General features: G+C 40.3%; 3 protein-coding genes across 8 annotated transcripts in view; 2 read left to right on the forward strand and 1 right to left on the reverse strand.

Moving 5' to 3' along the window:
• The window catches only part of FAM114A1 (family with sequence similarity 114 member A1), a 75,750-nt gene extending 74,719 nt beyond the window's left edge, over window positions 1-1,031 (reverse strand). For 2 of the 4 annotated variants that reach the window (XM_023638228.2, XM_023638226.2), the window contains exon 1: window positions 910-1,008. The gene's annotated coding sequence lies outside the window, so the exon portion shown is untranslated. Of the gene's footprint in view, window positions 1-909 lie in introns of all 4 variants that reach the window. The other 2 variants (XM_023638224.2, XM_023638227.2) reach the window with 2 other exon arrangements.
• TLR6 (toll like receptor 6) lies at window positions 362-27,872 on the forward strand. 3 transcript variants are annotated; one of them, XM_014738514.3, is made up of 2 exons: window positions 362-543; window positions 24,919-27,872. In XM_014738514.3, the coding sequence occupies exons 1-2, from the start codon at window positions 421-423 to the stop codon at window positions 27,376-27,378; spliced, it is 2,583 nt and encodes an 860-aa protein (XP_014594000.3). In that variant the 5' UTR covers window positions 362-420; the 3' UTR covers window positions 27,379-27,872.
• Window positions 404-27,921, forward strand: part of TLR1 (toll like receptor 1) — a 62,456-nt gene continuing 34,938 nt past the window's right edge. Inside the window, exon 1 of the mRNA XM_070261698.1 lies at window positions 404-543. The gene's annotated coding sequence lies outside the window, so the exon portion shown is untranslated. The remainder of the gene's footprint in view (window positions 544-27,921) is intronic.

Consider the following 27,921-nt stretch of genomic DNA (forward strand, 5'->3'; position numbering starts at 1 on the left):
GCTGGCTGAGGGTTTCTGAAGTTCAGGAGACACAGATTTGAAAAGCCACCTGCTTGTAGCCCTCAAGATGTTTAGGATGGGAACTGACGGGATCAGTAGGGCATAGATATTGTCCTTACAGCCCACACAGAGATGACTTCCCTCTCTAGGAAAGGGCAACCAAGTTCAGCAGCTTGATGTGAGAGGGCTGGAAATACTCACCAGATTCCAGGGGAGAAGATGAGAAGATGGGGGGCGGGGCGGGGAGGAGAGGCGAGGGTTAGGGGGAGTGGGTCTCAACCTTGGGCTGTAAATCGAGGTGGTGCCAGCTTAGGGCGTTGGCTGGGGTGGAAGAGAGGGCAGGGCGTGGATCTGCAGAGGGAGGGACCGGTGAGCTTGGGTGGGAGGTCAAGGCCTGAGCTCAGTTTTGGCGAACCCGGGATGGAGGCCTGTGCACCCGGCTGCGGGGACCCTGCATCCTGCCTCTCTGACTTGGACCAGAGACATTGGGAAAACTTTTTCAGACTTGCTTGGTGCCGGGAGTGGATATTTCGGAAGGACAAGGTAGGCTCCAAAGGGGTTCACGCCGGCCGAGGGGGCAGACCCGGAGTGCGGGCGTGTGGGTGTGTGCATGAGCGTGGACCCGGAGCGACACACACTCACACACACACACTCACACGCCCGCACCCACGCAGGGCCCTCGGCCGCGCCGCGCGCGCCTCCCCGGACCTTCACCCCCAAGCCGGTCCTCCCGGGTCCCGCGCCCAGTGCCAAGTCCCTGTCGACAGCTTCTCCCTAACGCAGCGGGCGGGATTCGGGGATCAGGACAAGGAGCGACGGCAGGGTCTCCCCACCACCCCGCTGCAGCTGGCCCCGCATTCACCCCTGGCCCGGGGAAGGGGATGTGGAGAGGATACCCGGGGCTCTTACCGCTCAGGCGGCCGAGTGCGCGCAGCAGCGCCGGGCGGGTCCCGCCCCGCCACGTCGGCAGGGCCGGCGGGGACGCGGCCGGAGGGCGGGCCGGAGGGGGACAAGGGGGCGGCCGGGCCGCGGCCCCGCCCCCGCGCGCCCCGCCCCTGCCTCGAGCACCGCGGAGGCGCCCCGCTCCCCCTTTCCCGGGCGGGAGGGGCCCGGCTGCGCTTGCGACCTTCCCTGGGAAACTGCTTTTCTAGCTCTGTTCCGGGCAGGGAGAACCAAAGGGGCGCCCACCCCTGGGCGGGTCGCGGGTTTCTCTGGATCTCTTTCCTTCCTTTAAAAGCGCCCCGAGCTACCAGCCCCATGGCCGAATGGTTAAGTTAGCGCGCTCTGCTTCTGGGGCCCGGGGTTTCGTTGGTTCGGATCCTGGTCGTGGACATGGCGCTGCTCATCAAGCCATGCTGAGGTGGCCTCCCAAATAACACAACCAGAAGGACCTACAACTAGAATATACAACTATGTACTCGGGGGCTTTGGGGAGAAGAGGAAGAAGAAGAAAAGATTGGCAACAGATGTTAGCTCAGGTGCTAATCTTAAAAAAAAGCAACAAAAAGCTCCTGGAAAGCCCCGCAATTTCACCGGGAAGAGGTCGCGGAAGTTCAGCAAGAGTTTGCGGTCCCCTGAGTGTGTGTTAAACCGCTTTCCCTTACCCTGATTGGGGGAGTGTATTAAAAATCAACCCACCAAACAAAAACACTTGCTAGGCCAGTTTGGAAATGTGGATCAAAATTCAAATGCATTAGCTTTGGCCCGGGAATTCCACGTTTGCGAATTTGTCCTAAGTAAACAGTCAGAAGTGCAAATGTGTATGTACAAGGATGTTTATTGTGGTTGTTTATGTCAGAGAAAACCCAGAAATAATCAGTGCCACAAGAAGGGATAGAAGAAGTAAACTATAGTCACTTCAAACAATCGGATATGCTGTAGCTGTTAAAAACTATAACTACATCCAATTTGTTTCCATGGAAGGAAGGCAGGTCATGGCTGAATATTAAGTCGAGAGTGGGATAAACTTACAAAAGTGTATGTATAGTATAAACCCATTCCTGTAAATATATACGTATGCATATATTTTATGTAAAAGTTAGGGAAAATATGATTTTAAAAACAGTGATTCTTTCTGAGTTTTGCAATTGTGGTAGCAAATTGTGTTCCAGGTGTGGCGTGTGTTTTGGTGTGCCATAGATACACAGCATGCCTGTGACGTCTGCGCCTGCCTAGGGACAGCAAGCACCTTTGCTACACCTGACCCTCTGTGCTGTGCTGAATGGCAACAGCCCAAGCAGACGTTCCCTTTTAAAGGGCTGGTTTCCTTTTCTCCTTTGACCCAAACCACACCTTTCCAATAAAATAATATCAACCAAGCAACTCCAGCAATAAGCTTTGTTGCTGCCTGCAAATTATGCCCTTTTACTCAAATGTTGCTGCTTCCAAGCCCACCAGCTTTTATTTCAAAACTTTTATTTTTTTGCAACTTAAAATTTTTTTATTCATTTAAAGAATTCTGGAGTATTTAAAACATATAGAAAACCAGAGAATAATATGACAAATATTTATTTGTAAAGAAAAAAGTAAAGAATACACAACAAGTAGATTTAACAAATTTTGGTTTTTGTCTTATTTATTTTAGAACCTTCTTTTAAAAGAAAAAAAAATATTACACATATGTCTGAAACCCTGTCCCTCCCTTCTCTACCTTCCCTGGAGGTGTCCTGAGGTTGTTGTGTATCCTTCCCACTCATATTTCTATACTTTATTGCACATATCCTCACCCGTAAACATTATACAAAATTATTTTTCAGTTATAAGTAATGTCCCATACACTCATTTACTCAACATTATATTTTTGAGACTCATTCACGTTCATAAATGTACATGATTTCAAAGTCTTTATAGGATTTCTAGCACATTCATTTCAAAGTCTTTATAGTGTTCCATTGTATAAGTATGCTGCAGTTTATCCATTCCCCAAGCAATGGACATTTAGCGTGTTTCATGTTTCACTATTATATATAATTACATATAGTGCTAACTACTGTATTACATACAGTGCTGCAATGGCCATGTTTGTACGTTTTCTTGTATCCCAAGCTAGAAATGGAACAGCCAGTTCACCTTCGCCAGGTATTGTGAAACTGTCCTGTAGTGTGGTTCAATCATTCATTCGACAAAACTTTTTTGAGCATGTGCTATGTACCTAGAACTGCTCTAGGTGCTAGGAATACAATAAGGAGCAAAGCAAAGTCCTATCCTCAGAGAACTTACGTTCCATTGAAAGGGAGATAGAGTAACTACATAATATATCAGGTGGTGGAATAAAGCAGGATGTAGAGTCTGTAAGGTCTAGAGAATGATGGGGAGCAACCATGGACAGAGAAGTCCCTGCCGATAAGTGACATTTCAGTGTAGATTTTAAGGAAGTAAGGGAGTGAACAATGGTGATATCTGGGAACATTTTCAGGCAGAGGGGACTGCAAGAACAATGTGGGAGCATGGTTGGTGCACTCGCAGAATGGTAAGGGGGCCAGGGTGACTGGAGCATAAGGAGGATAGGGCAGAGTGGAAGGAGATGAGGCCATAGAGGTAGTGGAGACTGAGAGATGGAGCAGACCAGGCAGCGCCTTGCACACCACAGTACGCGTTTTGCTTATACTTTGAAAAGGGAATCCTTACAGCTTTTGAGTAGGAGTGTGCCATGATTCTAGCTTCTGGTTCTAATTGGATTGGGATGGGCTCGGGGTGGGTGGATGCATGGAGGTGAAGGCAGAGGCAGACAAAGCAGACAGGAGGCCACTGCAGTTACCTATGTGAGAGATGATGATGGTTTGGCCACTATGGGAGTAGTGAAGGGCATGAGAGGTGTCTTGCTTATGGATATATTTCAAAGAAAAACTCAACAAAATTTGCTTATGGATTGGATATGGAGTTTGAGCAAAAGAAAGAAGTCACAAATTGCTGCAAGGATTTTGACTTGAGTGACTGCAAGAATAGAAATATCATTTATTGAGATCAAGGAGGATGCAAAAGGGGTAGGTTTGGGGTTTGAGGTAGCGAGAATTCAAGCATTTGATTTTCAACAAGAACAATTTAGCGAATGTTTAGCAGGCAGTTGGAGTCTGGAGTTCAGGAGAGAAGTCTAGGCAGGAGATAGTAATTGGGGAGTCATCAGCAAATAAATAGTTTTTCAAGCCATGGACCAGGATGAGAGTGCATGGAGTTGAAGAAGAGAAGTCCAAGACTGAGTCTTGGGTGTTGCATGTTAGAGAGATAAGGAACACAGAAGAGACTGGGAAAGAATGCTAGTGATTAAGCAGGAAAATTGGAGGGAGTTGTGTGGGAGTGGGAGTGGAGGAGGGGAGTGTAGGGTCCCAGGAGCCAAGTAAGAAAACTTTTCAAAATCTTTTAGCTGTGTTAAATGTTGCTAATAGTTCAGGTGAAAATTGAGAATTGACCCTTGGATTTGGCAACGTGAAGGTCCTTGGTGACCTTGATAAGAGCTATTTTTCTGGAGTGGTGGGGAAAGAAACCTGATTGGAGAAGATTTTAAAGAATGGGAGAATAATTGGAGACAGTGAGTAAAAACAACTCCTTCAAGGAGTTCTGCTGTAATGAGGAGAAAAGAGGATGAGGTTGTGGGTTAAAAGGAAGCAATTTTTTTTAAATTAGAGAAATTGTAGCATTTATGCTAATTGGAATTGTGGGGGATTGGAAGTGGCCACCTGAAGATATGTCTCTTTGGCATGAGGATTACTTTTGGCTGGTTACTTTTAAAAACTGCAGATGTGAGAGAAACTCTGAAAAGTAGAAGTTACCCTTTGGAAGAAACATTTACATTATAATGGAAATCTCCATCTGTAAAGGTGTCTCCTTCTCTATGCCAGGAAGAAGAGGAGATGACTGTATCTCTAAAAACTCTTATCAATGCTGAAGGCAAGGACTTAAATTTACATAATAACCTTACTCTTGTTTACTGTACTTTTCTGGTAATCTCCCATAACTGACTCCCCCTTCCCCCAACATCCTTCTTTGTCTTTAGCTGGGGATGGTATTTAAGGTGAGAGCTTCTGCCATTTTGGTGAGTTGCTCAGTTTTTCTGGGTCTCTCTCATGTATACATGTTATAAAGCTTTGTTTAATTTTCTCCTGTTATTCTGTCTCCTGTCAGTTTAATTTGTAGTCCGAGCAGAAGGACCCAGAGGGGGTAGAGGAAATGTCTTCCTCCCCTACAGAATCATACATTAGAGCAGAAAAATGATGATGCAGTAGAGAGAGGATAATTGCAAGAGTGATTTCCTGGAGTAGACAACAGGAATGGGATTCAGTGCTTACTAGGGAAGAAATGGCTCTTGACACAGAGGATTCATTCAGGAGACAGAGGAAAGTAAAGTAGAACAGGTGCAGGGAGGCTAGTAGAGTTTTGGGGGGAGGATGTGGAAATGCTCTTCAGGTTGCATTAATTTTCTTCATGAAAAATGAAGTATCATCAGCTGAGTATGAGGAAGGGACGGAGGTGTTGGATGGCTAACAGAGAGGAGGAGGTGTAAGACAGAAGAGAGTAAATGCGCTAGGGAGGGGAATAGGAAGACTACTAGCATTGCTGCTCATCTTGAGGTTGGGACCCAGTCATGAATTTCAAGTGAGACAGTCAGCTGTTGATGCAAATAACCCATAACCAACCTATAAATCAAAATTGGGGTGAGTTTATTATGAGGCAAAATGAGGATTTTAACCCGGGAAGGCCTTAGAAGGCGTTCCAGAGAAGCATGGGTTTCAGTACAGTTTTATGTCTTTTTAGAACATAAGAAGATACATTAAACACACCCAGGATACATTTTCAGAGATACTCAGTTGCAAATTAGCAGGTCAACATGACCCTGACGCCAGGAAAGGGACTAAACCGGGCGTTACCACTAGGGTGTTGTTGCCAAGAGGGCGTAGGAAGGGAAGTATGCGTTCTTTATCTCAAGAGTGATTCCTTACTTTAATGGATAAGCAGATGTACAATGTATGTTTGATAGGCCATAAGTCAGGCTTTCTAGTTCAAGCTGAATCAGTTTTGAACTTGAATAGTTACCCCATATACCTCAATATGTGAAAATCTCTTGTCACAGCAAAGTGTGTATTTCTTCCAACTACATTCAGCTGTTCAGGCTCAGTATAGTTCAGCAGTGAGTTGAATTTAACCTGAGTTGAGGAAAGAGGAGTAAGGTAGCTGAGGGTGAAGGCAGAGGGATGATTAAAAGGATAGATCACGATCTTTCAGTCTAGGGCAGTGGGGCTGGGGAATTGTTGGCACTGGAAGGAAACACGGGGAGGTGGTAGCTGGAAAGTGGGATGCCGGCAGTTGAGATTGTGGAGAGGGTACAGCCAATGGTAATAATAATATCTAGGGTGTAATAAGGGAATGATGGCTGAGGTAGGTTGCAGGACAAGATTGTTAGAAGAGAGAATATCAAAGAACTAAGAAGCCAGGGGAATGAAAGAATCTCTACGTAGCTATTGAAATCACTAGAATTATAATAGGGGTGGTGTTGGACTTACACAGTGAGCGGTGCTAAAATACTCAGCAAATGAGGTAGTGATGGGGCTCTGTGGATGACTGTAACCAGAAGGGGTAAGTTTCAAGGGTTGGAGGGAGGAACAGTGATCTGGAAGTAGCAGTGAGAGTCAAAGACTCCAAGGTGTGAGGGATGCAGTTGAGAAAACAGGGACCACTAGAGGGCGATGTGTTTAGGATAGAGTTTGAGTCTCAAGAGTGCCTTGATCCTCACCAGGCTGGAATGAAATCCCCTGCAGAACTTTTAAAATAATACTGATGACTGGCCCCATCCCAGACTATTTAAGTCAGAATCCCTGGACATGTGTGAGAGCTGTTCCCTCGTATTCTGACTAACATTTGATGTTATTAAATGTTTTAATTTTTGTCCATCTCAGGAGTGTACAATGGTGTCTCCTGGTTGTTTGAATTTGTATTTTCTCATATTCTAATGAGGATGTATTCCTTGTCATGTATTTGAGCTATTTCCATTTCCCTTCATCTTATCCATCTGTTTATATTCTTTGCTAATCCCCCTATTGGGTTTGTTAGTCATTTTCTTACTGATTTGTAGGAATTCTTTATTTATTTTGGATATTAATCCTTTTATGGTTGTATGCGTTACAAATGTCTTCTCCCAGATTGTGGCTTGTCTTTTTTTAACTCAGCAGAAGATCTTAATTTAATATCATTATTTAATATCTGTTATCAATTTTATTTCTTGTGGTTTGTATATTCCATGATATTGATAATTTTCATATAATTTGTTTCAAAACTGTTGGTAGACATTAATATTTATCTGTTGGTTCTCCAGGGAAAGAGAAAGGCAGTCTTACCTCTATCTACGTTGGGACAACATATTTACTGGCCTTAGACTATGTTATTTTACTTATCCCACTATGATACTACTTTATTTTTATAAAGTAAAAATGCATAAAATAGTAGCATGCGCATATTTAAAAAATTCAAACAGGACAAAAGAGCATAAAATGGCGAATAATAATATGTCTCTCCCTGGGTACTTCTGCTCAAAGATAACAGTTTCTTAAGTATCCTCTCAGAAAAAAGATTTCTATGCATATGTCAGCCTCTGTATGTAGACCCTTGTGCTAGATTTCTGTGGCTGCCATAACAAATTCCCACAAACTAGGTGGGTTAAAACAACAGAAATTTATTCTCTCATAGTTCTGGAAGCCAGAAGTCCAAAATCAAGCAGCTTCTGGTGTTTCCAGGAATTCCTTCACTTGCGACTGCAAAACTCCCATCTCTGCCTCTGTTTTCACAAGACCTGCTCCTCTCTCTCTGTGTCTCTCCTCTGTGTGTGTCTCATAGGATGGATGGTGTCTTACAAGGTACCGTGGGGTAATGCTGAAGCACACAGATGCAGGGGATACATTGTGTCTGGGTTCAAACCCCAGCCCCGTCAGTGACCAACAGTGTAACCTTGGACAGTTAACTACTGCTCCTCCCTCCCCCATCAGTGAGGATAATGGTAGTACTTATCTCATAGCACCTTTATGAGGGTTTAGTGAGTTAATACTTGTAAAGTACTCAGAACAATGCCTGGCAAGAAGATAACCTATGTAAATATGTGCCAGACAGATTTTATGCAAATGATGTCTCACTCTGTACCTTACCATTCTGCATTTTACTTTCCACCTCAGCACATAAAGATGGAAGGCTTGCCGAGAATTCCAAAGCTCCTTACTGTAATGACTTCTCTTCTGTCAGTCACTATTCCATCCACTTTATATTCTTATCTTCCCTATAAGTCACAAGTACTCACTCCCATTTTACAGATGAATAAGTGGAGTCTCTGTGAGGTTAAGCAACTTGCCCAAAGCCACAGAGCTGGTAGGAGGCATTGTGAAGAGGTCAGCTCAGTACTGTCTGTTTGTTCTATAGCCATGCTGCTTCCACATTACCTGAATTTTGCGGGTTTTGTCATCTTCTTAAAGACATTTTTAAGAATTATAACAGTCTCAAAAAGAATAATCTCTTTGTTCCTAAAAACCAGTGTTATTATGCAATGCCCTTACGAGTGTTCGTTGAAAGTCACCGTGTTACGTGACCAAATCTGTGCTGCTGTGTGTGAGTGTGTATTTTCTTAAAGACTTTAGTCCAGTGTTGCTTGAAATTCCCTCAGAGCTACAGCTGGCCCCTTTCTCCTCTGCCCATTTCACAAATCTGGTTTCCCGGTGTCACAGATACCCACTGCTCTCCAGCTGTCTGCTCTTGCTGGTCCAGCAGAGACCCATCCACTCCTTGCTGACCCTCCCAGGCTTGAGAAGACTTCCTGTTTTATTTGATGAGTAAGAATTAATAGGAAGAAGCTGGTCTTTCTCTTCCTCCAGAAAGCAGAAGTGATTCTTACCCAATTGTCCAACTTTGTCATGGGTCAAACTGTGTAGTCTTAACTTGTTTTTTGTAACAAGGAGGTAATGCCAGACAGTGGGATTAATTGTAGAATGATTATTTAACTCAGTTCTTTACAGAACCTCAATTAAGCGGACAGTCTTGGGATCAGTCGTGGCTACTTGGAGCATCTGGTGAAGCAGACACTTTCTCTTTGTGTCGACTCCTGTTGATATCGTTCTAAGATTATTCCAAATGGCCTTTAGAAAATTGATTTTTTTAACTAGTCCAGGATCTCAGTGTTATTTATTATTCTAGAGTCTAGTATTAAAAATTAAAGCATCTAATAATACCAAATGTTGGTCACAATGTGGAGAAACAAGACACAATTTCCCCCCTGGTGTGGCTATATATGTATCAACTACTAAACTGTCCTTGACAGTTGATTTTTTAAAACACAAATCTTGAACCTAAGCTTGTTTTATTTTAAAGTATCTCATCCAGCTAAAATAATGCTCCGAAACTGCTTGATAATGGTACTTGCAATTATTTTGAAAATGTTAAATATGGCGATAATAGAAAATAGGCGAAGTTCTTAACTTTCCACTCTGGTGACAATTTAACATTAAGGCTGCAAAAGCTTACACGTAAGTATTGATTTAGGAAAATATTTTTGTTCACACTGAAATTGTCATAAGCTGCTTGCTCATATGAGTTTTAAAATTTGATACCTGTTTTAGTCTGTAGCCCAGAAAAACCTTTGTGCTTTGCGCGTGACCTTTGAAAGGGAAATTCACATGTGGGAGTAATTCCAGTAAGGACCAGCAGATGGCACAAAACTTTCTAAGGTTTTGCTTTAAATTGAAACCAAGGATTTGCATTTTGCCAAGCACTTATTTTTCCGTGCTTTTAGAAGTTACTTTCTCTTCTTCTGAGAAAGAAATCTTGGTAAGTAAGGCTTTTGTGGCTTTTTCAAATTATGGCATAATTACTTCAAATAAGCAAGAAAATAGGTAACATTTCTTTGAAATTTTTGGAAAATGATTTCATGTTTTCTTTTTTAGTATCGCAAATGTCGTTTTAATTATACAAGAAATAACAGTATGGCTATCTTGAAAAGATAGAAAAATAACTAGCACTTGTAATCATTAAGGACAAAAACTAACTGGTGTTACTTATTTCTTCTGTTTTCATCTACTACGTTTTTCTCTTTTCACCTTTCTCTAGTTCGTTGTTTTCAGTAACATTTATAGTAGTTAATGCCATCGATATGGCACCTATCACGTGGTATGCATTTTTATAGTAGACATGAGTGTTTGACATCCCCTGTCATATGGTTTTATCGTTGTTTATTTGTAACTGTCACTAATTGATAAGCATTTTAAAAGCAAAGATTATGTCAGTGCTATTCATATTTGTAGTCCCAGTACCTGACCCCTCGCACAGTGCTGGCACGTACTACACTCTGAATAAACACTTATTGAATGGAGGAAGGGGGAGGGACTCTTCTAGAACTTGGTTCTTCTAGGTCTCTCAACTAAACTTTGACAAAATAAAACAAATGTTTTTCTTGCGTATTTGTTGACTTGATTATGAAATCACACTTACCTCATTTAATTTTTTTCTGATCTTTTCTTTCTTGTGGTTTTACTTTTCATAGATCCTATCCACTATTGCTTTTTTCTTGAAATAGAGCTTCTTCCAGCTGTCTTTTTTCTCCCTCTATTTATTTAATGCCTTAAAGAAAAAAAACCCTACCTTTTATCTCTTCTTACTTCCTTTAAAAAAAATTGTGAGCTCTCTGATCTTCACTTCTCATCTCCCTTTTTTCCTCTCCTTTTTTAATTTTTTTTTTAAATTAAAGAGAAAAGCTCCTGGCTTGTTTGTTAAGAGTATACACTAGGAACTGCTTGAGGGTATAAATGCCCCCAGAGGGATATTTGTATTATGGGGGGAGGATGCTATGAGGGCAGTGGATAGCTTTCCCACACGGTGGCTGTTTCAGTCCCCTGAGCACAGACACCACGGAGGGACCTCTAGGTGGGTTCTCATTCATGAATGTCAATTATCTAGCATAATGTGGAAGAAGTTCTCTCTCTCTCTCATATACACCAATAATACAAGCATGTTTCTTTAAATATAAAATATTTTTACATTAGCTCTATTTTAAGACAACTTTTTCAACTTGTGAAAGATGTTCAAACTTAGAAATTTTGCAAATATTCAAAAGCATAAGAAAGAAAATTAAATTCAACTGATTCAGAGACCTAGAGATACCACTATTAGCATCTGGTATTTTCTTCCCATTCTTTTTCCCCCTAGGCTTTGCGTAGATGTCAGGTTTTCATCACATTTTACAAAATTAGAGTCCTACTGCATATACAATTTTGTATTCTTTTATTCACTTAACTTTATATTGTAGACATTTTTTCCCCAAAAGTACAATATTTGAGACTGTATGTTGTTCCATGTTGTGGGTGTACCATAATTGATTAAGCCGTTTTCTACGTTAGACGTTATAATTTTCAATTTTTCACAACACAAGCATCCTCATGGTCATATTTTTATGTATATCTCTAATAATTCCTTTAGAAGAAAATTCCTAGAAGTGGAATTGCTGAAATAAGGGTAAGCCTATTTTTAAGGAATTTCTCTATTTACTCTTCAAAAGGGTTGTAGTAATTTCTCATTCTTGCCAGGAGTAAATGAGAGTTCTTATTTTAGTCCCACCTACCAACACTGGGGTATTATATTTTTGAATTTTCCCAATTTGGTAGGGGAAAATAATCACACTTTTTTTCTTAATCTTTAGGAAACAAAAATTCCTATTTGACCCACATTTTTTTTTTTCATTAAAGATTGGCGCCTAAGGGGCTGGCCTGGTGGCACAGTGGTTAAGTTTGCGCATTCTGCTTCTCTGTGTCCTGGGGTTCGCCGGTTCGGATCCCCGGTGTGGACATGGCACCACTTGGCAAAAGCCATGCTATGGTAGGCGTCCCACATATAAAGTAGAGGAAGATGAGCATGGATGTTAGCTCAGGGCCAGGCTTCCTCAGCAAAAAGAGGAGGATTGGCAGTAGTCAGCTCAGGGCTAATCTTCCTCAAAAAAAAAAGATTGGCACCTAAGCTAACATTTGTTGCCAATCTTTTTTTCTTTTTCCTTCTCCTCAAAGCCCCCCAGTACATAGTTGTATATTCTAGGTGTGCGTACTTCTAGTTGTGGCATGTGGGATCCCGCCTCAGCATGGCCTGATGAGTGGTACCATGTCCGCGCCCAGGATTGGAAACTGTGAACTTAACCACTCGGCCACGGGCCGGCCCCCTACTTTATCTTTTTTGTTTTCTTAAAGATTGACACCTGAGCTAACAACTGTTGCCAATCTTCTTTTTTTTTTTCCCTGCTTTTTCTCCCCACATCGCCCCAGTACATAGTTGTGTATTCTAGTTGTGGATCCTTTTAGTTGTGGCATGTGGGACGCTGCCTCAGCGTGGCCTGATGAGCGGTACCATGTCCACGCCCAGGATCCTAACCTGCGAAACCCCGGGACACCGAGGCAGAGTGCACGCACGAACTTAACCACTCAGCCACAGGGCGGGCCCCTATCATTTTATGCTTAAATATTTAAAGTAAATTATAGACATTCTGACATTCCATCTCTAAATGCTTCATTGCGTACCTCTAAAAAAGTACATTTTCCTACCTAGTCAAATAACATTATCAAAAATTAACATTTATTTCTTAATATCATCTAAGTATCTTCTCCCTCTTAAAATCCATTCCCCCCTTGTAATTCAAGTAACTTTCACAGCGGGTCTGTCCGAAGTGGGATCCAATCCAGGATCATAAGTTTCGTCTAGATGTTTTGTCCTATTTTGTTTTAATTTGCATTGTTATTTTTTGTGAGATTGGGCATGATTCATATTATTAAGTGATTTTTTGGTAAATTTTCTGAGTAAAAAATGTGCTTTACTTAATTTCGAATGTTGAAAATTTGAAAAATACAGGTAACAACTAAGAGGAAAATAAACCTCCCATATAATCTTACCATGCAGAGATAGTCACTGTTACTATCTTGGCATGTATCTTACTAACTTTTTCACATGTATGTGTACATATTTACTACTGTGTGTTCTTTTAATAAACTGCTTTTTGTCACTTACATATAGATAGTGAGCCCATGATATTAGATTTTCACTATTTTTAAAGGCCACATAGTAATATTTAATTATATGGATACATCATAATTTGTTTGACAACCTGCTGTTTTTGGACAATCAGATTTCTTCTTCTAAGAGTAATTTATTTTGTAATGGCCACTTTATTGTACTCTCTTACTGATTCTAACAGTTTTTCAATTTCTTCTCTCGGATGTTCCACATTGACAGTCGTATAATCTAAAAATAATGATAATTTTATTTCCTCCATTCCAAATTTCTGTCTCTACTTTTTTCCTCCTTAATTACAATAGTTAGAACTTCTAGAACAGTGTTAAATAATGGTGGGCATCTTTGACATTGACTTTAAGGGAATGCCTTGCGAGTGGGATATTGGTTTAAGTTAGATACTTGATACATTCTTTATCAAGTTTTCAAAATTTCTTTTTAATATCTAGTTTAATTAAAACTGTATTTTTAGTCAAAGACGAATGCTGAATTTTATCCAATGAATTTTTAACATCTATGGAGATGCTTATCTGTTTTTCTCCTTTGACCTATTGATGTATTATTGTCATAGATTTGCTAATAATAAACCATTCTTACAATTCCAGAAACACCTTAATTAATCGTTGTATATTATTCCTTCAGTACAGAGCTAGATCGATTGAGGTTTCTTTATTCTGAGAGTCTCCCCTCCACCAAATGATTGGAAATTTCCCCTTTTATTTGTATTTTCTAATAATTACTCTTAATTTTACGATATACCTACTCAAACATATTTTTCTAACATCTTGAGTTAATTGGTATCTATAGCTTCTCCTCTATCGGGCAAGGATCTTCTCATGCTTTTAGTCCACTCTCTCCCTCTTTCCCACTGTCCACTAACTCCCTTGTTATTCTTGGCCATTTTAGTTCCAGATTGCTATTAAAATTTTTGTCATCAATACCTTTTGGACTTAGTGGTAAATTTTACTACTTTCTTTATGAAGTATTCCTTTCTGCATCCCATTTTTTTTTTAGAGTCAGTTTCTTTTTAAGAGGATAGAGTCCATCCTCTGATAATTCAGATAGTAGAGCTGTCTTCCATGTCCTTTAGCATTTCTTTTGTATATTCCATCTCTTTAGCCTTCTGTGCTGTGTTTTGGGAAAATTCCTCTTCTTGGTCTTCTATCTCACTAATTCACACATAAGTGGTGCCACTCTGCAATTCAACTCAGCCAATGAATTTTCCCAATTCAATTATCAAATTTTTAACTTTCATGATTCCTGCTCCATTCTTTTTTAGAATCTTACCTTGCTCTAGATAGGGTATCTATTACAAATGCCTACTCTGCTCTTTTGTGTCTGTTGCCTTGGGCGTTAACTTCTCTCATGTCTTGAGTTTGGTTCCTTTCTATCACGGTGTTTGCTTTGTGTGTCATGCTTCTTGATTGTGCAACCAAAATTGTGGTTGAGGCTCCATGAAAACTGCTTGTTGATCTGTTTCCATAGCATACTCGTGGGAAGGTGGACCAAACAAGTAATTTTCTATTACTGCTGTAACATATTGCCACAAATTTAGTGGCTTAAAACACACACCCATTTATTGTCTTACAGTTTGCAGAGTAGTAGTCCAATATAGGTCTTGTTGGGCTGCAATCAAGATGTTGGGAAGGCTGCATTCCTTCTGGAGGCTCTAGGGGACAATCCATTTACTTGCCTTTTGAGCTTCTGGAAGCTATCTACATTCCTTGGCTCATGACCCCCTTCCTCATGGCAGATCAAGTCCTTCTCACTTCACATCACTCTGACGTCCTCTTCTGACTCCCTCTTCTACCTTTAAGGACACTTGAAAGTGATTGTGTTGGGTCCATCTGAACAATACAGGTTAGTCTTCCTATTTTAAGGTCAGCTGATTGCAACCTTAATTCCATCTGTAACTTTAATTCCCTTTTCCCATATTACAGGTTCACAATTCCGGGATTAGGAAGCAAACATCTTTGGGAGGCTAGTGTTCTGTCTATCATGGTCTGATCTACTTGTGGATTTCAGAGACTTCTTCTGGTTTAAGTTCCCCTAAAGGCTTTCCTTCTTGCTTTTAAGTGTGTATATGTGCATGTATCTTTTTCATCATTTTGGGGATTTAGGGCAAGAGGAGGGCTGGAGCATGTGCACACCACACTCTTGACTCTCATGATTTTTAATGTTTGTAATTGAAAATGTGATTTTCTTGACCCATAAAATATTTAGAACATTTTAAAAAGTGGTTTAAAAAGTTTATTTTGTAGTCAGAAGTATGACTTTAACAATTTCTGTTTTGGGGTATTTATTTAAAAATTTATTTGACCTAAGTAGCACTCAATTTTACTAAATGCTCCATGAACCCTGAGGACTTAGATATATAATATTCTCGTTTTGTAGTGTACAAAGTTTATATGTATTAAATCATTTATTATTTTATTCAAATCCTCCATGTATCTTTACTTTTTGCTCCTTGATCTAACTATGACCCAGAGAAATATAGTAGATACTTTCACTGTCAATGTCTTCTTTTGTTTTTAGTATTTTTACTTTGGAAATTTTGATGCAATGTTATACATTGCATTAGTGTTCTTATCTGTTATATTATCATTTTGAGCTATTTGTTTTGATCACATAACCAGTATGAAGTAGTAGCTTTTCCTATCCTCATTGTCCAATTCTTTGATACTTTTACCTAATGGAGTATTATGTATACAAATTGCAATTCTTGATGAACACAGCTACTAGTGTTCCTATTTCTGTCCTTATTTACTAGTATCATTGTATGGTTTACATAGCTCAGAATGCAGTGTGCCCCCTCAAGTCCCTCCCTACCTCTTGCCCAGTTTTTTCCCCCTAGCTTTATTGAGATATATTTGATGTATTACGTGGTATGAGTTTAAGGTTTACAATGTGATAATTTGATACATATACATATATTGCAAAATGGTTACCACAATAAGGTTAGTTAACACATCCACCACCTTACATAATTACCTTTTGTGTATGTGTGTGTATGGTGGGAATATTTAAGATCTGCTTTCTTAGCAACTTTCAAGTACATAATACGGTATTGTTAGCTACAGTCACCATGTGGTACATTAGATCCCCAGAACTCATTCATTTTATATCTGGAAGTTTGTACCCTTTGGTCAACATCTCCTCATTTCCCCCAGCCCCTGGCAACCACCTATTCTCTGTTTCTATGAGTTCTGCTTTTTAGATTCCACATATAAGTGAGATCATACAGTATTTGTTTTTCTCTAATTTCACTTAGCATAATGCCCTTAAGTCCATCCATGCTGTTTCAAATGGCAAGATTTCCTTCTTTTTTATGGATAAATAATGTTCCATTGTGTGTATATATATGTATGTACAGTCATGCCTTGCTATATGGTACTAATCTTGTGAGACCACCATTGTATATGCAATCTGTTGTTGAGTGAAACTTTGTTATGTGGTGCCTGACCTTATACCACTTCTTCTTTATCGATTTATCTGTTGATAGATACTTAGGTTATTTCCATCTCTTGGCTATTGTGAATAATGCTGCAGTGAACTTGGGAGTGCAGACATCTCTTTGAGATATCGATTTCATTTCCTTCAAATATATATCCAGAAGTGGAATTGCTGGGTCATATGTTAGTTCTATTTTTAATTTTTTGTGGACCTTCATACTGTTTTCCATAGTGGCTACATCAGTTTACATTCCTACTGACAGTACACAAGGGTTTCCTTTTCTTACGTCCTTACCAACACTTGTTATCTATGGTCTTTTTGATAACAGCCATTCTGAGAGATGTGAGGCAATATCTCTTTGTGATTTTGATTTGCATTTCCCTGATGATTAGTGATGTCGAGCACCTTTTCAAGTACCTGTTGGCCATTTGTATGTCTTCTCTGGAAAAATGTCTATTCAATTCCTCTGCCCTTTTTTTTTTTGAGGAAGATTAGCCCTGAGCTAACTGCTGCCAATCCTCCTCTTTTTGCTGAGGAAGACTGGCCCTGAGCTGACATCTATACCCATCCTCCTCTACTTTATATGTGGGATACCTACCACAGCATGGCGTGCCAATTGGTGCCATGTCCACATGTATGGGACCCAAACTGGTGAACCCTGGGCCACCAAAGCGGAACGTGGCCTGTGCCACCTGGCCAGCCCCACCTCCACCCTTTTTAAAATTGTATTATTTTCCTATTGAGTTATATGAGTTCTTTATGTATTTTTTATATTAGTCCCTTATCCTAAATATTATTTGCAAATATTTTCTCTCATTTCGTAGGTTGCCTTTTTATTTTGTTGATGGTTTCCTTTGCTGTGCAGAAGCTTTTTAGTTTGATATAGTCCCACTTGTTTATTTTTGCTTTTATTGCCTTTGCTTTTGGTGTCATATCCAAAAAAAAATTGTTGCCAAGGCCAGTGTCAGGGAGCTTTTTTCCTATGTTTTCTTCTAGGATTTTTTTATAATTTCAGGTCTTTTAGTTAAGTCTTTCATCTATTTCAAGTAAATTTTTGTGAGTGGTGTAAGAAAGAGGTTCCTTCTTTTGAGTGCATATCCAGTTTTCCCAACATCATTTATTGAAGAGACTATACTTTCCCCATTAACTCTTCTTGACTCTTGTGTCAAATATTAGTTGACCGTATATGCATAGATTTATTTCTGGGCTCTCGATTCTGTTCCATTGGTTAATATGTCTGTTTTTTGTGTGAATACAACCAGTTTTGATTACTATAGCTTTGTGATATAGTTTGAAGTTGGGAAATGTATGCCTTCAGCTTTGTTCTGTCTCAGGATTACTTTAGCTATTGGGGTCTTTTGTGTTCCATACAAATTTTAAGATTTTTTTTTCTATTTCTATAAAAAATACCATTGGAATTTTAATAGGAAATGCGTTGAATCTATAGATGGCTTTGGGTAGTAGGATATTTTAACAATATTAATTCTTCTGATTCATGAACATGGGATATCTTCCCATTTATTTGTGTCTTCCATTTCTTTCATCCATGTTTTATAGTTCTCAGTGTAGAGATCCTTCACCTCCTTGGTTAAATTTATTCCTAGATATTTTATTCTTTTTGATGCAATTGTAAATGAGATTGTTTTCTTTATTTCTTTTCCAGATAGTTTGTTGTCAGTTTATAGAAACACAACTGATTTTTGTATTTTGGTTTTGTATCCTGCAACTTTCCTGAATTTTTCTGTTAGTTCTGACAGGTTTTTTTGGTGGAGTCTTTAGGTTTTTCTACATATAAGATCATATTATCTGCAAACTGAGATAATTTAACTTCTTCCTTTCCAACTTGGATGCCTTTTATTTCTTTTTCTTGCCTAATTGCTCTGGCTAGGACTTCCAGTACTATGTTGAGTAGGAGAGGTGAGAGTGCTTCTTGACCAGTTCTTATCTTGATCAGTTCATCACTGACTAGGTGTAGAAATGTTGGAGAGTTGGAAGGCATGGTCTGTAGAAGCAAAACTCTGACCCACTCACCTTAGTGTTATTTGGGTAAATGAAATGCTGCTTAATTACCTGCTTGTCATTCATCCTTGGTATTTCAATCAGAGACAGAGAGAGGAACTAAATTTCTTCCTACTTTTGTCAGGGTGTCTATTTTCCTGAGACAAAGCTTGAGTATGCCAGGCTTTCCTTAATACATCTCCAGTTACTTTTCCATGAGTGGAGATGCTTTTGTATCCTGCCATTAGTTTTCCGTTCTTCAGTGTATTCATTGTTTCATTCTTTCATCATTTTTAGTGGCAAGTTGGATTTTCAAGTGTTTCTGTGTTTTCCTGGGTGTGTTAGTGGGCAGTTGGGAGAGGTTGTATGAGAGGAGCAGTGAGGGACTTTTAACCATATGCCATTTTAGAATGAAAGTTTCCCAGCTGAGAAGAGTTTTTACTTTTCCAAAAAATGGTTAATTAAAACCCTACTCATCTCTTGACTATTTTACTATTTCCAATATACCCTCTGGTGATGGACAATGGATCCTTTTTTTAATAAAACTAAACGAGTAGTGAAAATCTTCTTTCAATTATTCCTGCTACACAAGGCCCAACTTAAGAAATACTGTTGCTTGCTCTTGTCCCCTGGGGACTCCTAGATGCTTTTCTGTGCAGATCAGATCCTAAATAGGCTTGAGTGATCCTCCCATTTCCAACCCTCTGTCCCAGTCACAAATATGGGGTCTGTGGGCTCATGCACATGCCTCCACCCCTCAGCCAGGTAATCTTTCTTGTTCACTTAGTATCATTGCCATGAACATCAATGTCTAAATCTGTTGTAATACAGTGAGACCTTCTTGGCCCTGGGAAAACTGTTCTCTCTTAACATACAGCAGCTTTAGCCTGACACACCTTTTGACTTCTTCAATGTGCTTTTTAATATTTCTCTATCTTCTCCTGTTTTATCAGAGTGTCAACTGTAGGAACTTGATGTTTTTGGATTATCAAGCACTGAATCCTGTATCCCTGTCTCCTGAAGCCTTGTTGCTTCCGGTCTAATGAGAGTTGGAAAAATACACATCCATTTTTATGGGAATTGTGTCAAAAAATGAGATCCTGTGATTAACAAAATTTCCAGTGATGAGAATGAGTGGAGTATATGTGTCATCTCAACTGCCCCTTGTCGGTGTCACAATCCAATGTACACATCAGGATAGATGCAGAGAGGGCTGATGGCCACTCTGAGTTTATCATAACCAGTGTTTCAATATATACATAGCTTACAGCTGTTAAACATACACAGGTGTTCTGGATGAAGTAATTAGCGAATGCCAAGAATTCTTAGTGATTTCTCAAGGAGCCCTCCCTCGGCCTCTGTTTTCATATTATCATGTTTTTGCTGTGCTTGTATATTTTTATCTCAGAGCAGGCAAGGCCTCCTAGGCAACGGCCACCCCTGCTCCCGATATCGTTATAGTGTCTCCATCTGTGCCCCCAGGCGACCACGCCTGGCTTAGGTTGCCTCCTCCTGGAGGTCTTACCCGTCATTGGCTGACCGGCCTTCTCACCTCTGGGTCACAGTTTGTTGGCAAGCCTTTTCCAGTGATTATTAACCCTTCCTGCGTCAGGGGCGGCTACACCCCTTGCTAGTTTGTAAGAGCACTTCTAACTTCTACCTGTAGGTGGCTCCAGGCAAATGTGGTTGTGGGCCCTCTTGTGTAGGTGCAAGGATGCTGCCATGTTGCCATCACAGCTTCCATTGCTGCTCTTATGATGTTGCTGTGGGAGTTAGGTGACCATGGAGCCTTGTCTGGCCTTGCCAGCTTTTGTTCCCTGTGGAGGGCTCATAGATGCTTTTCTGTGCGGATCAGAGCCAAACGGTGTAGACTCATGAGTTTATGTCTGAGTTTCCTGGACTGGCTTCTTGCTTGACCTTTTGCACAATTTTAGTCCCATCCTTTTGTCCCGTCACAAACATGGGGTCTCTAGGCTGGTGTACCTGCTTCTACCCCTTGGCCAGTCGTCAATGCCTGGTTTGGCCTGTATTATTTGTATCTTCTCAAATGGCCCCATGAATGGTGGTATCATCTCTGCCAGCCCAGCTACAGCTGGTTTTGGTGATGTCCAATCCATGGAGGTGAAGTGAGTAGGTAGTTTTTCCATGTGACACAAACTTGGTCTTGTTCCAACCCTCATTCACCCTCACAAAAGGATTTATCCCCTGGCATATACCAGAGAGCTTTATTCATCAAGCCACAGGTGGTTGGGCCTTCTAATCAGGCCTCAGTGTCTTGTCAACCACCTTCCTCCCCATCTCTTTCATCTCATGTTGCCTTGGCCAAATTGAGTTGAGGATCTGAAAGTCAAGCCCACTGCTGTCATGACTCTGCAATGCCAGACAAAAGGTTTTCTTCTCAGGCTCATCTAAACATTCAGACTCACAAGTCTTAATAGACCACAGTTGGTCCCAGCTTTCTCAGAGAGATATAGGAGAGGAAGCATAGCAGGAGTTTCCTACCTGGTATTATAGTTCACACATAGTCCTTTCAGCCTGAATGTTATTTACCGTTCAAGGGTCATTTTCACTGTACATAACGGTTTTCCGGTAACATAATTAACATTCTACATGTATCACGTTTTCAGAAAAGAGCTAGAAAGTTGATGCTAGGTCAGATTAGTCCATGGAGAAGGAGGGAAATGGGGTTTTTAACCCTTCACTCATGGGTCACTGGTTGCTGCAGATGACTGAGTTTAGTGCCAAATTGAATACTAATGTAGACTCTTGAGAATGCCTTGAGGTTTCGGTGAAGAGCTTCTTGCTTGCCCTTTTGTACAATTTTAGATTATCAAACTGGCTGGTATCACATTTTGGGGGGACAAAAGGACTGGTCTTTATTGTTTTTTGAGGAAGATTAGCCCTGAGCTAATATCTGCCGCCAACTCTCCTCTTTGCTGAGGAAGACTGGCCCTGAGCTAACATCCGTGCCCATCTTCCTCTACTATATATGTGGGACGCCAGTCACAGAACGGCTTGACAAGTGGTGCGGTGCGTAGATCCTCACTGGGGATGTGAACTGATGAACCCTGGGCCGCCGAAGTGGAATGTATGAACTTAACCGCTGCACCACCGGCCCGGCCCCTAAAGGACTGATCTTTAAAAGAGAATAAAGTATTCTCTGAGTCCAGAGAGAAAAGATCATAGTCATGTAGTTAATTTTTAATCCAGTTGATGTAAAGTCTCTGTCTAGTAAGTCAACGCCTGCACTTCTTCAGAGACCATTTCTGTTGACGTCTCTTCTTTCTTCAAATTAATGGACATTCTTTTTTAGAGCAGTTTTAGGTTTAAAGAAAAGTTGAAAAAAAAAAGTTCAGAGAATTCCCATGTACCCCCTCTCCACTGCACACCGCTTTCCCTATTATAACGTCTTGCTTTAGTGCGGCACATTTGTTATAATGGATGAATCAATATGGACATTATTATTACTAAAGTCCATACTTTACGTTAGGATCCAGTCTCAGTGTTGTATAGTTCTGTGGGTTTTGGCAAATGCACAGTGTCATATATCCACCATTACACTATCATATGGAATAGTTTCACTGCTCCCAAAATCCTTTGTGTTCTGCTTATTCCTTCCTCCCTCCCCCTAACCCCTGGCAACCACTGCTTTTTTTTTTTATTTTTGGCTCTTTAGTTTTGCCTTTTCCAGAATGTCATAGAGTTGGAATCATATAGTTGACAGCCTTTTCAGACTGGCTTCTTTCACTTAGCAATATGCATTTTGGTTTCTCTGTGACTTCTTGTGCCTTGATAGCTCATTTCTTTTTGTTGCTGAATAATGTTCCATTATGTGGATGTACCATATATCTTTATCTTTTTACCTATTGAAGGATGTTTTGTTGCTTTCAGTTTTTGGCAGTTATGAATAAAGCTGCTGTAAACATCCACATGCAGGTTTTTGGGTGGACATAGATTTTTCGTTACATTTGGCTTAACACCTAGGAGTGTGAATCCTGGATCATATAGTAAGACTATGTTTAGCTTTATAAGAAACTGTCAGACTGTCTTCTAAAGTGTCTGTACCATTTTGAATTCTGGCCAGCAATGAATGAAAATCCCTGGTGCTCCATATCCTCACCAACATTTGATGGTTCAGGACTTTGGCCATTCTAATAGGTGCATAGTGGTGTTTCTTTGTTGTTTTAATTGCAATTCCCTGATGACCTTGATGATATTGAGTATCTTTTCTTTCTTTCTTTCTTTTTTTTTAAAGATTGGCACCTGAGCTCACAACTGTTGCCAATCTTCTTCTTTTTCTTTTTCCTGCTTTTTTCCCCAAATCTCCCCAGTACATAGTTGTATATTTTAGTTGTGGGTCCTTCCAGTTGTGGCACGTGGGATGCCGCCTCAGCATGGCCTGACAAGCGGTGCCATGTCCGTGCCCATGATCCGAACTGGCGAAACCCTGGGCTGCAGAAGTGTAGCGCGCGCACTTAACCACTGGGCCACGGGGCGGGCCCTTGAGTATCTTTTCATATGCTTATTTTCCATTGGTATATGTTCTTTGGTGAGGTATCTGTTCAGATCTTTTTCCCATTTTGAAATTGTGATGTTTGTTCTCTTTTTTGTTGAGTTTAAAAGTTCATTGTATATTTTAGATGCAAATCCTTTATCAGATATATGTTTTACAAATATTTTCTCCCAGTCTGTAGCTTATTTTTTCTTTACCTTAACAGTGTCTTTTGTAAAACAGAAAATTTTAATTTTAATGAATTCCAGCTTAATTTTTCTTTCATGGATTCTGTTTTCGATGTTGTATCTAAAAAGCCATCACCAAACCCAAGGTCATCTGGATTTTCTCCTCTATTATTCCCTAGAAGTTTTAAAGTTTTGCATTTTACATGTAGCTCTGTGATCCATTTTGAGCTAATTTTTATGAAAAGTGTAGAGTCTGTCTCTAGACCTTCATTGTTTTTTTGCATGCGGATGTCTAGCTGTTGCTGCACCATTTGTTGAAAAGACTATCCTTTCTTCAGGAAATTGCCTTTGCTCCTTTGTCAAAGATCAGTTGACTGTATTTGTGTGGGTCTGTTTCTGCGCTCTCTGTTCTGGTCTTTTGATCTGTCTGTCCTTTGGCCAATAACACACTGTCTTGATTACTGTAGCTTTATAGTAAGTCTTGAAATTGGGTAGTGTCAGTTCTCTAACTTTGTTCTTTTAATTTATTTTTTCCCCATGAATGGTCGATATTTCCTTATTTCTTTGCATGCCTCATAGTTCTTTTGTTTAAAGCAGGCATTTTGAATATTATAATATGGTAACTCAGATTATCCTCTCTCCCAGGATTTGTTGTTGCTGTTTATTGTGGGGTATGGTTGGTTGTTTGTTTAGTAACTTTTCTAAACTATTTTTATAAAAACTGTATTCTTTGTTGTGTATAGCCATCAAATTCTCTGTTCCATTAACTTAGTGGTCAGTTAGTGACTTGATGGAGATTTTCTTTTTTTTTCTTTTTTTGAGGAAGATTAGCCCTGAGCTAACATCTGCTGCCAATCCTTCTCTTTTTTGCTGAGGAAGACTGGCCCTGAGCTAACATCCATGCCCATCTTCCTCTACTTTTTATATGTGGGATGCCTGCCACGGCATGGCTTGCCAAGCAATGCCATGTCTGCACCTGGGATCTGAACTGGCAAACCCCTGGCCGGTGAGAAGCGGGACGTGTGAACTTAACCACTGTGTCACCGGGCCAGCCCCAGTGGAGATTTTCTTAAATACTCTGAGATAAAATAAAACAAAGCAAAAACAAAACTCCTGATCTTGGCAGATTGGCTCTGTGCTGAAGTTCTTCTTCAATGCTGACCCAGGCTGTTTATAACTCTTCCTTGGCCTTCACATTCTGCTTGTACAGAAGCTAAAAGTTAGCTAGAGGTGAAAGTTGAATATTTTCTCAGCATGCATGTCTTTTCTGAGCATGCCTCCAGCCCTGGGCATGTGTGTGGCTTCCAAGATTCCCTCGTACGTGGAGCTTTCCAAAGACTTTTCTCCCATGTATCTCCTTTCCCAGCCTCTTCCTTCTCTGGCTTTTTGGTGTGTCTGCTGCTTGTCCCATCTGTTATTCCCTGCTCCAGGCAGCTGTGGCTAGTATATTTACCTTTAAAGGTTTTCAGCAAACACTGCCGGGGAGGCTGTTCTAGCCCTGAGAAAGTTCTGAGGGGCATGAAACAAAGGCAAGCTGCTGAGTGGATCCCTCAGAAAGCCACCAGATGGGTTAAAACACACAACCGCAATTCTTGATAATGAGGTCTGTATTGCCTCCGCCTAGCAGGCTGCACAACTGGGAAAAACACCACATTAAATTATGGGGAAGAAATGACTCTGAAAGTAAATGAGGGAATCAGTGAGATTTTGTGTTAGTAAGTGGAAGTTTGAGAGCAATCATCCAGTCTTTATACATCTTAATGTATATTATATTTCTAGAATTTGGACGCGTATCAAGATGCTCTGAAGAACAGCAACAACCCTTTGAGGGACTACCGCTTGAACATCATGACCAAAGACAACAAATGTGTTGTTAGAATCTTTAATTTTGTTTACATCGTGACCTTAATAGTTGGAACCATAATCCAATTCTCTGATGAAAGTAAATTTGCAGTAGACATGTCAAAAATAGGCCTTACTCATGTTCTGAAAGACTTGCCACCAGAAACCAAGGTCTTAGACATGTCTCAAAACTGCATATCTGAGCTTCACCTGTCTGACATGAGCTTTCTCTCAGGGCTGAAAGTCTTGAGACTTTCCCGTAATAGCATCCGGTACCTTGATTTTAGTATTTTCAAGTTCAACCCGGATTTAGAATATTTGGATTTATCTCACAATCAGTTGCAGAAGATTTCCTGCCATCCTATCATGAGTCTCAAGCATTTAGATCTCTCATTCAATGACTTTGAAGTCCTGCCCATTTGTAAGGAATTTGGCAACTTGACTCAACTGGATTTCTTGGGATTAAGTGCTACAAGGTTACAGCAATTAGATCTGCTACCAATTGCTCACTTGCATCTAAGTTGCATCCTTCTTGATTTAGAAGGTTATTATGTGAAAGAAAACCAGACAGAAAGTCTTCAAATTCCAAATACAAAAACACTTCAGCTTGTTTTCCACCCATATAATTTATTCTCTGTCCAAGTGAACATATCACTTAATAGTTTAGGGTGCTTACAACTGACTAATATTAAATTGAATGATGACAACTGTCAAGTTTTGATTAAATTTTTGTCAGACCCCATTAGACAGCCAACCCTACTGAATATTACCCTCAACCATGTGGAAACAACATGGAAATGCTTGGTTAGAGTTTTTCAATTCCTTTGGCCCAAACCTGTAGAATCTCTCCATATTTGCAATTTAACAATAGTTAAAAGCATTGGTAAAGAAGATTTTACCTATTCTAAAACGGCATTGAAAGCATTGAAAATAGAACATATTACAAACAGAGTTTATATTTTTTCACAGCAAGTGTTGTACACAGTGTTTTCTGAGATGAACATTATGATGTTAACCATATCAGATACACCTTTTATACATATGGTTTGTCCTCAGGCACCGAGCACATTTAAGTTTTTGAACTTTACCCAGAATGTTTTCACAGATAGTATTTTTCAAAACTGTTCCACTTTAGTTAGATTGGAGACACTTATCTTACAAAAGAACGAATTAAAAGATCTTTTCAAAGTAGGCCTCATGACTAAGAATATGCCATCTTTGGAAATACTGGATGTTAGCTGGAATTCTCTGGAATATCATGGACCTGATGGAAATTGCCCTTGGGTTGAGAGTCTAGTGGTGTTAAATTTGTCTTCAAATATACTTACTGACTCTGTTTTCAGATGTTTACCTCCCAGGGTCAAGGTACTTGATCTTCACAATAACAGAATAAGGAGCATCCCTAAAGATATCACCAGCCTGGAAGCCCTGCAAGTACTCAATGTTGCTTTCAATTCTTTAGCCGACCTTCCTGGATGTGGTGCCTTTAACAGCCTTTCTATACTGATCATTGACTATAATTTAATTTCCGACCCATCAGCCGATTTCTTCCACAGTTGCCAGAAGATTAGGTCAATAAAAGCAGGGAACAATCCATTCCAATGTACGTGTGAACTAAGAGAATTTATCCAAAGTATAGGCCAAGTATCAAGTGATGTGGTAGAGGGTTGGCCTGATTCTTATAAGTGTGAGTATCCAGAAAGCTATAAGGGAACCCCACTAAAGGACTTTCATCTGTCTCAATTATCCTGCAACACAGCTCTGCTTGTTGTCACCATTGTGGTCCCTGTGCTGGTGTTGGCTGTTACTGTGAGCATCCTCTGTATCTACCTGGATCTGCCCTGGTATCTCAGGATGGTGTGTCAGTGGACCCAGACCCGGCGCAGGGCTAGGAACATACCCTTAGAAGAACTCCAAAGAACTCTCCAGTTCCATGCTTTTATTTCATACAGTGAACGTGATTCTGCCTGGGTGAAGAATGAACTAGTACCTTGCTTAGAAAAAGAAGATATACGGATTTGTCTCCATGAGAGAAACTTTGTTCCTGGCAAGAGCATTGTGGAAAATATCATAAACTGCATTGAGAAAAGTTACAAGTCCATCTTTGTTTTGTCTCCCAATTTTGTTCAGAGTGAGTGGTGCCATTATGAACTCTACTTTGCCCACCACAATCTCTTTCATGAAGGATCTGATAACTTAATCCTGATCTTGCTGGAACCCATTCCACAGAACAACATTCCCAGCAAGTATCACAAGCTCAGGGCTCTCATGACACAGAGGACTTATTTGGAATGGCCCAAGGAGAAGAGCAAACGTGGACTTTTTTGGGCTAACATTAGAGCTGCTTTTAATATGAAAGTAGCACTAGTCATTGAAAACAATGATGTGAAAACTTAAAAAACAAGTCAGGAAACCAAACTTAACTTAAGAAACCGTCGACTTGAAATCTGATGAACTCTATGGTTTTAAGTTATTGTCTGGATTGTGCCTCCATTATCTGCACGGGTTCAGTAGTGAAAACTGTTTGAACTGAGCTGGGGAACCATGCTGGAGGACGAGGTGGTGCTCAAACTTGCCAATTACAGATAGCTCAGTCTTTTCTGGTTTAACCACTCTGTTTCTCATTCAAACAGTCTCTTTCGAGTAAGTGATCAGTCATTCAAGGACCTTTCCTCTCCTCTCTCCTCTCCAAAATGGATTCTGTGTGAGCAGGAGTTTATGGCACTTCATGGCGGCAAGGAAAGAATCAACCTCAGAACAGTATGCAGTGGTCCCTGGAGTGTCCTATGGTTCCTCATTGGCCTCTGGGTGAGCTTTGTCATCCTGTTCAATTTTGGGGCTTGGGAAAAATTTGGATGAGTTATGGAAAATAAAGAAGTGTTTTTTCTTCACATCCGAATAATAGTTTATTAAATTTTGGACGCTGCCACATGAATATGC

The sequence above is a fragment of the Equus caballus genome, chromosome 3 (assembly GCF_041296265.1).
Source record: "Equus caballus isolate H_3958 breed thoroughbred chromosome 3, TB-T2T, whole genome shotgun sequence".
Lineage (NCBI taxonomy): Eukaryota > Metazoa > Chordata > Mammalia > Perissodactyla > Equidae > Equus > Equus caballus.

What these genes read in the sequence shown, in the direction of transcription:
- TLR6 (XM_014738514.3), top strand. Translation starts at nt 421, where the DNA reads ATGGAGGCCTGTGCACCCGGCTGCGGGGACCCTGCATCCTGCCTCTCT. An exon ending in GGATATTTCGGAAGGACAAG is followed by an intron (nt 544 to 24,918) that starts GTAGGCTCCAAA and finishes TTATATTTCTAG; the next exon opens with AATTTGGACGCGTATCAAGA.